The sequence below is a fragment of the Thermobia domestica genome, chromosome 8 (assembly GCF_964235325.1).
Source record: "Thermobia domestica chromosome 8, izTheDome1.hap1.1, whole genome shotgun sequence".
Classification (NCBI taxonomy): domain Eukaryota; kingdom Metazoa; phylum Arthropoda; class Insecta; order Zygentoma; family Lepismatidae; genus Thermobia; species Thermobia domestica.
The window spans coordinates 7746121-7759966 of NC_137461.1; the positions used below are offsets into that span (position 1 = coordinate 7746121).

Sequence of the window (13846 nt, forward strand, 5' to 3'; positions counted from 1 at the left end):
CAAATTACATTTTTGTCAAATAGTAGTCGGCAACAATTCAAGTTATTTTTAGACAGCCTTTTGTTGTCGACTTTTGGATTTTTACTAGTTTTCATTAGCTTCTTAGGAAGAATGACAAAACAAGGGAGTAGCGAATAAAGTGTGGCTGCTGACTAGCGTCGTCCCGCACTAGAGATCTTCACGACTCTTGCCCAGCCCGTGGTTCTAAGCCCGACCCACGCCGCTTTCCAGGCTCGGGCCTACAAAGCATATATCACTTCTGGCTGGGTCCGGGCTCGGGTCATGAATTTTTAAATATACAACCATATTTCTCTTGCATTTTCGGGCCTAACTTTGTAAATACTGTGCAACGATATATATTGCGCCGTTCCTTGTGGAGAACTTCGAAAGTACACTTACAAAATTAAACCTTTAACTGCTGTAAATAAAAATACAATTTTGCGTTAATTTTTAAGTTTCTGTATTTCGGGCTTATTTGATTATCACACGAGCTCGGACCAGGCTCGGGCCTAAAAGCTACAACACATTTCGGACTCGGGTCGGGCCTCACATCATAAATTCTCGCACCGGGCCGGGTCTGGGCTAAATATTTTGGCCCGTGCAGACCTTTACCCCGCACAGTTCGTTTATAGATTGCAAAATGATGTCGAGGGCAAGAAGAATTCACGAGTTAATCAAATTGAATAACACCAAGAAAACGGGAGAAGAAAACTTTGAGTTGGTCCAGAAAACAAACAAGATCTTTTGAGTTCGTGTTCGAGTAATAGTTATGTGCCTATTGTTGATCCGGGATGGTTACCATCAACAACAAAATTGAGTAACGCCAAGAAAGCGGATGAAGAAAACATTGAATATAATGGTATAGTAAACGAACATCTTTTGGGTTATGTTCAAGTGGTGATTATTTAGCTGGTGCGGGCCCGAAATCTTTATGATCAATACCAGATTTTGACAGCCCAAGATCCAAGAGGAAAAGAAGGGCAACTAATCCAAACGAGACAATATTAGTAGGAACAGATAAGAGAGAGTAGGATACTAGGTTAATCACAATTTCATTTACTTGGTACTGCTTTCAAGCTCCCGCCCCACTTTGAAATTCCGATATTTCTTAAATATAGGCTTACTGGTACTACAATTTTACGAAAAACTGTCGACATGTGTAACATTTACCCTCATTCTGAATTTGGGCATCCGCAAAAGCCTTGAACCCTCCTCGAAATGACTTTCTTGGCATGTGTCTGACTGCTGTCATTTAAAAAGTGTTACAAAAATGACTCTTTTATTGATATTCTTGAAGATTGTTTCGTATAAAAGTAATGGAAAAATATTCAGGCTTCAGATAGAGTATGTGGCTGTACTAAGTGTTTCTACGCATGAAACAAAATCCAGAACATGGTTTGTAGTTTGAAGCACTCTATTACCAAAACAACGACTCGGGGAACTGATGCTGCAATCGATCCGAAAGAAATCAGCAATGATTCCAGTCGTTCTTTATCTCTAAATAGAAACCGTTTTCTGGATTTTTTATACGTAGAATCACCTCTCGCGCACACTTTCTTCACACCATCAATAATGAATGGAATAGATGAGAAATTGTCATAAGTTTAAAAAAAATAAACTGTTTTTTATTAGACGTAGAGTGTATGGAAACTACAGATAATCCTATCTTCTGAGTCTTATAATCCATTTGGCTTTTTTCTTGAAACATTTTGATTCTAGTTTATAAGTTTGTGATACTTAAGTATATTTGAAATACCGAATAGTGATTCGATCATGTCCTAATACCCTTTGAAATTAGTTACATTACAACTGTATACTGGAAGTGGATTCAACGTGGTACTAGGTGATTGAATTTTCACAAATTGTTAATTTGAAATTCACACAAAACCAGATTTCTCCAAGGAAAATGCATTTTCTTTAGAGGAAACATATGCATTTGAAATGTTTTCCAAAATTAATTAATTATCGAAATGCAGAAATATTTTTCGAAATTATATAGTATTCTAGATAGGAAGATTATCTGATAACCAATACGTTAATTTTTATCTATCCTTAGTTATCCTTAAAGTTTAGTAATAAACATCGTGAATTGAACTCTAAAAAAATTGTATTACTTTTAAAACATTGGTCAGAATTCTAAGAATTTATTGAAAAATACTTCAGTTTCGTAAATGGATAACTAAGTTTAGTGGTCCCTGTCAGCCACATTTGAAATATAATCGAGAAATAAAAACTACAGTGCATCGCATTTTAACTGCTTTCTATTATAATAATTTTTGAAGTTCGTGTTTATTATATTAAGCGTTCAGAGCACAGGACAATGAAGCCATAGAGCTTTGAGAAAAATAGACATACAATTTCTATTATAAGCTTAAATGGACATTTTAAGTTTGTATGATAAGCATAATTATATGAAATATTTTACAGCTTCTTGTCTTTACGTTGGCCAACTTTACCTTATTTCAAATTTCATCCTATTTTCTACTGTAAAGTACCTGTAATTAAACAAGGGAATAATTATATATTATAGTTAAATTGAAATTCATAGTAATTTGGTCCATGGCAAACACTTTACCATTTTATGTCTTAAAGGTCAGATCCACCGGTATTATAACAGAGCGATGCTTGAGCGATTGATCGTAGAGATTCAAACCGCGAATAGTAATAATTTCATACTCTTCTTTTATTACAGGTGCGAACTCTTTAGTCAGTGGAGAGGATGGCGTGGATCATGGGTCAGAATAGATGACGATAGGTCTCGGTGGGTGGTGGGTTAGTATGAATCATGGTGGTGGTGGGTCAGAGTGGGTCATGATGAGTCAAACTGTGTCAAGTGGGTCGTGAGCCACGATGAGTGGTGGGTCAGTGGGTCGTGGGTAAAGTTTTCCCTGACCCATACCATATCTGCAGCGCGTTCAGCGCTGTATTAGTGATGATTTTGGTGATAGCGATTAAATGTTATTTTAGTATTTGGTGGTGTTATTTTAACATTTAGATGTCAGTGTTTATTGTTTCTACTTAGAGCTTGTAATAAGAAAACTGAAGGATATTACAATTTGCTAAGCGCACGTGCAGAAGAACAATTACTTTACGTAAAACAAACTGCTCAGAGTTACAGGAATAGTGTGTATCTCATTTCAATAGTGTGTAGCACGAAACTGAATAATTACTTTGGTTAGCTTTCCTGTCATTTAGGTAGTATTGAGACTAATTTTCTAATGCCCTGAATAGTATTCAATAATATTTTTATCATTTTATTATTTTTAATTTTTTCTTTTAAAATAACGTATTTTCGTCTCTTCTGTAAACCTATGAAAATGGTGTTACGTTCCTGTGATTCCCATGCGACGATTTGAAAACGCCATTTCATGAATTTGTCGTCAAGTAGGCAGGGGTTAGCATTCTCATAGAGAGCTGCTATTTCAGTAATGCGTGTTTACGGGCATCTAGAATACAATTCGGGGGGGTGAGTATCACAACACAAAATTACCCAAAATAAAGGACACTCTGGTACTCATACAAGAATACAAGAACTTATACACATGAAAAGTAAATCTGGAAATGTTATTCTCTGAATTTAGTGCAACTATTATACTCGAGTTTAGAATTACCAATAATGCCCTAAACTTAATGTTCAAACATTCCATCAGCACAAGGATGGAAAAATATTACAGTTGTTTACTATCATAAACTTATCCTCCATTCAACTGCATAATTTGTCAAAATATTAATTGTATTCATACCTGTATGTGCTATAAGGATAAGTGTTTGAAAGAAAGGGTTAATGTCACATGACGTTACCTTCAATGAACATTGTCTTACGTGTTAATTGTCTTCGGCCAGTAGAAGTGAGCTCCTCCGTGGCTAAGCGGTTAGCGTACGCACCTTTGGCGTGGAAGACCCGGGTTCGATTCCCGGCGGGAGCTCATGTCGTTCGGATTCCACGTTAATCAGTAGGTCCACGTCTCATATATCCTCGCTGCTGAAAGGGACGCTAAACTAAAATCAACTCAACTTTTCTGCCAGTAGCAGTCATGAAGAGAGTGATTATTTACTATTAGGAGAGGAGAACGAGGAAATTAACTGAAATTTTAAACAGTGATACATGAAACAACAAACAATACTATTCATATTAAGCTATTATACACCATAGTTCATATTTCCTTTTCTAACAAGGGTAATACTCCTCTTAGTTTATTCTCATTTTAAATTCAGGTTTCCCATTTTTAATCTTGTCCAATGAAATGTTCAGTCTGTATGAATTATAATAGAAGATGAGTCTGAATATCTGTGCAACATACCTAGGAATAACAAATATACTTTTTCTCGCGCAACATTCAAAGTAGGTTAGCAGTTTATCGCCAACGTCATGGTTAGGATCCTCAAATGTTGTATAATATAAATAGAATAGTACGTTGTATTTACCTGCATATTCACGAAATATTAGCATAGTATCTGTGCATATCACAATAATACATGCAGGCAAAACTATTAATGCTAAGCAGCAGATCGTATCCCAAAATAAAAATGAAAGCCAATAAAGAGGAATACTAATTCCTGAAGTCAGCAGCATATGTTTGATTTTTGAAGTTCGTTCAGCTATCGGCAAGGCAATATAAAAGACAGGATACACAATCAAAAAAGATGATAGTAGAATTGCACACATCTCCATAAATAGTTTCATGACAGTGATAAAGTTGAGTCCCTGAAAAGAGAGAAAAACGTAATTATATAATATATAACTTAAGAATAACTTAAAATATATAGAAAATATCAACATACAAGCACGATATAGAACGGCATACTCAAAAGATAACTGTAATATCCTGTCCGGTGTCAGCCATCCAGAATGACCAGTCAGATCAGATCAGTAAGAGTCACATATTTTTCTGCTATTCTGAGAACAAACTGTTAGCGATCAGATGAAATGTTAACGAGAGATGTATCAATGGAAAATACTGATAGGTAGAATTAACAAACAAAGAGAAATCTGTTCCTTCTTATGGCTTTATTACCGTTACCCGGTTATACAAGTATTTTGTGAACGCCTTGTTATTTTGGAAGGACAGAAACCATCTTTCGATTTATATTTTATTCTTGCAACGAAAATCATTTCTTTTCTTCGATGGAAACTGTTAACAAATCGATTTCTTTCCCACTAGCTACAACAATAGAACCTCTCGTCATTCACTAATATATATACGCGAAACGTTGCTTCAGAGTGACATTTTAGTGAGTAACAAAGACAACATTCGTTTTGTGCACTACACGCGTCTAGACTGTACTTCGTCTATGTAGACCCTTCAATGTGTTTTCCTTACTCATTAATATGCATAGACTAAGTTATATAATAATTTTAGAACGGACTTAAGTGCTTTCTTCGATTACTTATGGGAATACTAGCATCACAGGTGCACTGAAGTGAGACCGACGCCAACCATTATCTCTCAGCCCGTTGTTAACTCCAATTTCTCACCTTCTAACCATCACCTCTTCTTCTACATCATATGCAGTGAAGTGTGAATTAATGCAAATTCTTTCAACATTAAATTTGCATATCCATACATGTGGCTTAAACCAGACTACATTTTAAAATGAACTACCAACATTGACCAGGTGGTCAGCCCAGCTCTTACCCGAGGGTCTCAACTCAGGGAGCTTCTCTCCGCGTTGTTAACATTGCCACTATGTTAGTTTGGTTATTCGTATAGTTCTATAAAAATTTACAAGTTATAATATAGTCACCCAAGGATTTGTCAGCGACTAACCCCATTTAGTCAATTTCCCGGACTTTAGACCATGTGTGTATAAATAGTTAATGGGTCCCTAGAAACTATTTGGATTTTTGCACTGTGACTGCAAACGTTTATTCCACGGATATACCATTGTAATTTTTTTGTCGGATTATCATCACAGCAATTTGGAATCTACTTCGTGGCACTACTCCCAGTGTTACCCTACAGTGTTGACACCAATATGTATAATTTAATGTTATGAGAGACGTTTTTACAGTAATTTGTGAAATATAATATTTTACTCGTGCTTCAGGTTTACAAAGGCTATTACGTGTTTTGAGCAGTGAAGTGTATTTTTAGTGTTTATCAAAGTAGTTAATTGTCCACATCCATACCAGTGTTTCGTATTGTTATAATCCTTTATATATATATATATATATATATATATATATATATATATATATATATATATATATATATATATACACAGAGGGTTAATTAATTCGTGTGTCAATTTCATTTATTCACTGTGCAAAAGTGGTATGAGGTAAAGCCGTGCAATTTGGCGTAACTTTAGACGGAGGAGATAAGTTTTGTTTCGCCATAGAAGCATGTCACTCGTACTAAAGATTGAAGATCTATAGGGTCAAAGGTCAAATTTCGATTTTTTCCTTACGGGATTGCAATGGTAAATTCTGAAAGAGCCTGAAAAAACGTAAATCGAAGTGATAACAAAGAAAAAGCTGTATGATATGATTCTATGTCGCAAGCGACCAAATATGCGAAAATCAAGTGTCATGGTCAGAGGTCACCGTCAGATGAAGGTCACAGGTCATCTCGAGAACCCATTTGACATGATGAGGTACGGACATTGCGTTGTTTCAGTGTATTCAAATGGGTTGTCAAGGTAACCAGTGACCTTGATCTGACAGAACGGAAGTTTTCTGTGCATAGGTATCAGTTGTGCTCCGCTTTATCTATCTACGTCTGAATTTCCGTTATATTTTACAAAATATTTTTTACCGTAAAAGAACTAACTAACTCTATGGCCTATGGAATCCGGAGGTTCAATCTCGCTTTCATAAAACCTCCACAATGACTTTTGTTCTTACCCAACTGAGTCCAGTTTCCACTTGGCATTCCTTTTTATGCGAGAACCATCTTAATATTGTCCTTCCATCTGCGTCTAGGACTCAATAATGGACGTTTTCCGATTCGATTTCCAGTCCAAAATTTGAAAGCATTTCTACTTTCTTTCATTCTCGTTACATGACCTTCCTAAATTTGATGACCATAACAATGTTTGGTAAAGGGTATAAATTATGCAATTCTTTGTTATGAAGTTTCCACCATATTCGATGGCCGTTCCTCTTCGATCCGAATATTCGTTCCAGGATTTTATTATTAAATACTTTCAGTTTGTGTTCTTTCCTTAACTTAAGCGACTATGTTTCACAACAATACAGAACAAGAGGTATGATTATTGTTCTATATGTTTTGATCTTCAAATTCCTCGACAGAATTCGAGACGACAAAAGATTTTGAACTGAATAATAACACCAATTCCTTTCTTTTAGTCGACATTTAATTTCTTTGTGGATATGATTTTGGTCTGTTAATATTGATCCTAGATACCTGAAAGTATCAACTTTATAGAAAATAATATTTGATACTTTGATCCATCCAAAATTTGCGGTATTACTACCCCAACTAACTTCCATGTATTTAGTTCTTTCCGCATTTACTTCCAAGCCTACAAGCATTTAAATAATGCCTCTACATTTCTTTCTATTGCTCTGCTATACTCTATCAGACATCATCAGTATACATCATAACCTGGTGAATACCATTCGGCTCTAGGCCCTGGCTGCTATCTTTGATTTTCCTTATAGCGTATTCCAGAATATAGTTGAATAATAATGTCGACAACGCATCTTCTTGTTTTAGGCCATTCTTGACGAGGAAGCTCGTGGACAAGAATTTTCCTACTCGGACTTTAGTTTGAGATTCGTTTAAACACATCTTAATGAATCTAGCTAGCTGTTTCGGTATTCCAAATTCTGCAAGAATGCTGTATAATATTTATCTCCTAATAGAATCGTAAGCCTTTCTAAAATCAATAAATAATTGATTTCCCGAGGTATTGTATTAACATTTTTATTCGAGTGTTTGTCGAATGGTAAATATCTTCTCCATAGTTGACTGATTTCGTCTATATCCACACTGATAATCTCCAATAATCTTATCCGCATACGGGATTAATCTTGTTAATAAAGTGTTTGGGAGGATTTTATAGGATGTTGACACAAAATAAATGCCTTGATAATTATTACAATCTCCTTTGTCGCTTTTCTTGTGAATTAGAACGATGATTCATTCTTCCCACTCCTGTAGTAATTCCTCCTTGTTCCAGATAAGAGGAATGTGTGTGTATATTGTCCACAATTTCCCCCTCTAGCTAAAATTAACTCATTTGGAATCTCTCTACACCCAGAGAGATGTGTTTCTTAAATTACTTTATGGCAGGTTTTATTTCTCCTTGGCCAGGCTCTGAAATTTACGGTTCTGCGGTGCATTTCCCTTTCTCCGTGAACATTAGTTTTTGGCTACGTGTTAAGCAAATCCTCAAGGAAATCTTTCCATCTATTGAAGATGATCTCTGTATCAGTAAGAATTGTTCCGTCGTCTCCCTTTAATATATATGAACTAGGTTGATACCTTTCTTAAATTCGTTGACGCCCTTAAACATGTCTCGAATTTCTTTTTTCTTTTACTATTATCTTCAAGTTCATTAATTTAAGCTTTAAGATATCGCGTTTCTCTTCTAAACATTTTGGAAGTTTCTCGTCTGATGTCAACGAGATTTAGCGTAGTTATATTGTTCAGAGTTTGTAGCCAATGCAGTTTCGCTTATTGTTTCCTTCCCCATTAGCTTTGTGTATTCCTGGTCGATCCATGATTTGATCATACATATTTACGCTTGCTCCTATTTTTCTCTTGCTAAAATTTAATGCTGTTCCTAATTTGAACCCAAGTATCCTCAACAATAGTGCTCTCAAAACCTCCTAAGAACGAGAACCTATTTCACTTCGTTCCGATATTTCTCCCTCGCTTGGTTCTCCTCATTTCTTTAAAGAAAAAAAAATAAACCTATCCGTTTCTAGATGTTGAATATTCTCTTTATTGAACGATAATATCTCTTTGAAAGGGCGAACATCAATTATGCTAGACTCTCTTCTTCTATGTTCTAAAATGTGATCAATTTGATTGCGTGTTCATGTGAATTTATGAAAATCGCGATGTGGAAATTTTATGTATTCACGTTAAGATTTTTGGATGTTGCAAAGTTCACGAAACTAACGCCGTTGTCATTACTTTCCTTATGCAGACTTTCATTCCCCATAATCGGTTTGAAAACATCCTGTCCCTCTACTTTTGCATTGAAATCTCCAATTGAATTTTCATATGATATTCCTGGACTCAGTCGAATACCCGTGATACTTCTTAAAAAGTGTCTTTTATATCGTCATCCTTATCGCCTGTTGGGGCATGTACATTTAAAGCAATATCATACCACCCATTCTTAAGAGTAATAAAAGAAATTCTATCATTAACAAATTCACCCCGTTTAATTGCTGATATTAAAGAATCGAAATTAAACTGCTACTTATGTACATACAGAATAAAATTACAAAAGTTTACAATTATTACTGAAAATTAATGCTGCCACCCATTTCAAACATTTTAAAAGCACATAATTTCTAATGTATCGAAATTTCATTTGTTATCGATAGTATGAAACGTTAGAAATAGTTGTACAGTAAATTTTCATAACTGATTTCCAAGTGTATCTGTATACCAACGAAAGGTAGCTATGTCAAGTTTAACAAAAAGTCCAAAATACGCCTCTTCGAAACAGCTCATATTTGAAAAGAATACATAATGATCGCTTTTGGTTGTTGTAATTGGCTCTCCAAGCAACTTGATAAAAATTCAGTTTAGCATAACAACAAAAGTTGCTTCTCTTATATCCAAAAAAGGAAAAAGGAAGGAAAAACTTGTGTGTTGTGAGTGTAGGGGGCGCCGAATTCTACCTCGCCCCGGGCGCCGAAATCTCTAGCTACGGCTCTGGGAAGGACAGAAGGCTATAGAAGAGGAAACGCATATTTATTTTATAGATAACCAATATCTGGAAAATGATCTTCCTTTTTCCTTATAGCATTGTAAAACAATCGCAAGAGTACTCTATTTTAAATGTTTTAAATATTTGTAATCCACTTAGAATTTAGAAACAATTTGATCTGCGGAACAAAACTACAAGAAATAGGAACTATCATCGATGATAACATAATGCCAGGAAATATTGCACCTTAATCCCTATGTGATATGACAATCACTACCATATAATAATATATTTAGTAACGCTTTCTCGTAACTGCAAGGTTATTGCTCACACTTTCCGTGCAGGAGACCAGGTTTGATTCCCGGCAGAAGCTAATGTATTCTGAATTGCACTGTAGATTTAAGTCTCACATAGCCCCTCCGTGCTCAAAGGAACGGTAAACTCCAAATCAACCATTCAATCAGATTATTAGGTAGTCATTAGTCGGATAATTGAAGCCGTGACTTACATAATTACACAAGTCCAGCTCAAGAGATATTAAGAAATCAATAAAAACTTAATACTTGTTGGTTATGTGAACTAAGAGTTTTTTCATACTTAGTAACATTTGTTATTCAGCAAAGTGTAAGTATGAAAAAACTCTGATTTCCAAGTTTACATTTCCAACAAATATTCAGATTTTATTGAATTTCTCATCTCTTCACCTGGACTTCTTTTGTTACGGAAGTCACGGCTTCAATTCTTTGTAATTAATTGTTTTTAAGTGCATTTTAAAAGTTCTGCATCTAAATGTTATCACATTGTAAATATAATAGCAACTAAAAATTATGATTAATTTACAATACACAATTATGTGCTTTAACTAAAATTAAAATGTTACTTTTATCACAACTGAAGCCTTGTCTTCCATAACAAAACAAGTCCAGCTGAAGAGATATTAGGAACTCAATAAAAACTACAAAAATGTTGGAAATGTGAACTTAGAAATTGGATGTTTTCATACTTAGTTACCTTTGGTATTCGGCAAAGTGTAAGTATGAAAAAAAAATATTTCAAAGTTCATTTTTCCAACATATATTCCGTTTTTATTTAGTTAATCAATATCTGTTCACTAGGACTTGTAAGGTTATGGAAGTCAGTGCTTCAATTCATATTAAACATTTGTATAAAACATACAGTTTATTAAAGAAAATACAGAGGCACACAATTTGTGACACATATTAATATTATTTATTTTTCAGTGAAATTATGTGCAGGACGTTAGATATATTTTTCAAACACGACATAATACGATGATGCACCAAGATTAAGGAAATTATGGATGGTTTTGAAAATAAATTAAATGGTGGAATAATGAAGGTAGGTGAAAGGGTAGAATTCTGATAAGGAAACCTAGATACCACAAGATACATTTGGTGTGAGCTGGGATCGAAGGAGAAATCCCATGATTGAATGTTGATCAATTTTGAAGAACATGTATTCAAATGTGATTTGTAGGTAGTACAATCTAAACTTATATTAAAGTAAAGCACATAAATTGTAGTTTTCTAGACGAGTGTAAGTAATACTAATCACATTTGCAATTGACTCTGCATGGCAATGGAGCGTAGCTTGTTTTCATTAGTTTTCAATGTACTAGGCCTACATGAAAATAGAGAAGTAAACTTGAGAGTAATTTTAAAATTTTCAGTTAATTTACAAAAATTGAACAAACTATCATTTTCACTACTGCATCCGTCTTCGAAGCACGAGTTACATAAGCTAATCATTTGTTTACAAGGCAACTCCAAAGTATAACAAACCACAGTAACAAAGGTACAAGTGATACTAGTTGCAACACACATACACACTACTGCTATTGTATAGGTTCAATTCTAAAGAACAAAAAAATAAACATTGGTCTACCTGTCTGTGAGGGAATTTCCCAGGAATACCTCGTTTTTTTTAATTAATCAATTTTCCCTCTTCTGCTAAAATTATGTACGAAATTTTCCTAGATTATGAAAATTTCCAACAAACTACGAAGTCTGTTCCAGAATCTCTTAGGCAACGCAAGTTATTTCCTTTTTTTGAACAGGTCTTCTCGGGCTAGCAGCGAGGCAAATACTGTTATATCTTGCGAAGGTTCGAGGGACGACATCGTCCTCATCTTCAGCCGAATATCATGGTGCAATAAAGTGTATGGAATATATATGCTCATGTATGTATGATTGGACTCTTCTGATTGGTGGTTGAAATTACGGCTTCTGATTGGTGTTTGAAATGGCGGGATATGATTGGTGTCCATGTTTTACTCAGTTGGAATCCTGTGTCTCTGTTAAGGCTCGTTTTTTCTTGTGTGATTGCAACGGCTTCCTTTATCCTCCTGTCCCAAACTTTTGAGCATTTTGCTATTATTTCGACATCTGTAAACAAAATCTAATGTTGCTGTTTGATGCTACGTTCAGCCAGTCCGGATTTCTCTGGTTGGTTTAGTCTGATGTAACGGTTGTGTTCTTTGCATCTGGCTTCAATGGTCCCTCCTGTTTGTACAATATATGACTTACCACATTCACATGGAATGCGGTAAAAACTCCAGGAATTCGGAGGCCCAGATCGTCTTTGGTTGGTCGTATTAAGTTCTTTATTTTTGCTGGAGGTTTGGGTATTGTCCTGATGTGTTACCTGGCAAAGAGTCTGCTGAGCTTTGCAGAAGTGTTCACGGTGTGTGGGAGGCAGATTGTGTTCTTCCGTTCTTCATTCACAGTTTCTTCTGCACTTTTGTGTTTGTTGTCAGTGTCCATAGTTCTGGTCCTTTTCAGGGCCATATTTATATCTCGCATTGAGTATCCATTCTGTAGCATGGCGCTGCGAAGGTGATTCAGTTCCTCTATTAAACAATCCTTGTGCTCTATGTGCTAAAGTGTTGAGAACTCCAAGCCGTTGAGCTTTGTGATGGAAACTGTTTGCGTTCAGATATAAATCTGTATGTGTTGGTTTCCTGTTTACCCTATGGCCTAGGCTGCCATCCGGTCTTCTGTATATCATGATGTCAAGAAGTAGTAGACGTCCTTCTTGTTCAACTTCCATCGTGAATTTAATATTCGGATGCTGGTTATTGAGATGCTGCAGAAATTCCTGTAAGGAGTAGCGTCCAAGTGGTCAGATGATGAACGTGTCATCAATATATCAATATATCTATGGGTGGAAGTTGTGCTTTCTTCACTGCTTCATGTTGAAAGTGCTCCATATAAAAATTGGCTACTGCAAGTGAGAGTGGAGAACCCATGGCGACGCCGTCTGATTGTTCATAGTACTGACCACGGTATAGGAAGAAGGTTGAGGTGCCATAAGTGCCATGTTGAAAGAGAACCAATATCTCAGGCCGGAAGTGTTTCCCAAGAAGCAGTATAGTATCCTTGATCGGAACTCTGGTAAACAATGATACCACGTCGAAACTAACCATAAGATCTTTGGAAGAGATCTTCATCGTTTTCAGGCTTTTTACACTCTGTTGAGTTTTTCACACGGTGTTCACACTTGCCCACGTATGGTTGGAGTAATGTAGTAAGATACTTGGCCAAAGAGTAGGTTGGGCTTCCTATTGCACTAACAATTGGTCTCAGGGGTATCCCTGCTTTAAGTATTTTTGATAAGCCATATAGCCTTGTAGGTATGCTGCAGTGTGGTGTAAGTTGTTTGCGTGTATCTTCGTCCAGTCCCGACTTCTTTAGTAGTGAGGCGGTTCTTCTTTCTACTTCAGATGTTGGATCTCGTGACAAGGTGGTATATGCTGGATCTCAAAGTAACTGTGAAATTTTCTCTTGATAGACATCTGTGGGAAGCACTACAGTGATGTTTCCTTTGTCAGCTGGTAGAATAGTGATACTTGCGTCTTCTCTTAATGGTTTAAGTGCGATCCATTAGGCTTTGCTAATGTTTGGTCTGGCCATGACGGCTCTTTTCAGGACCACGCTGGCTTCCTGACGTATTTCTTTTTCTGTATCGT

General features: G+C 35.8%; 1 protein-coding gene across 4 annotated transcripts in view; it reads right to left on the reverse strand.

Moving 5' to 3' along the window:
- Positions 1 to 13846, reverse strand: part of LOC145692671 (phospholipid-transporting ATPase ABCA3-like) — a 354108-nt gene that overhangs the window by 133280 nt on the left and 206982 nt on the right. For all 4 annotated transcript variants that reach the window (XM_081768050.1, XM_081768051.1, XM_081768048.1 and 1 more), the window contains one exon: positions 4426 to 4705. In XM_081768050.1, coding sequence (XP_081624176.1) covers positions 4426 to 4705 — 280 coding nt within the window. The remainder of the gene's footprint in view (positions 1 to 4425; positions 4706 to 13846) is intronic.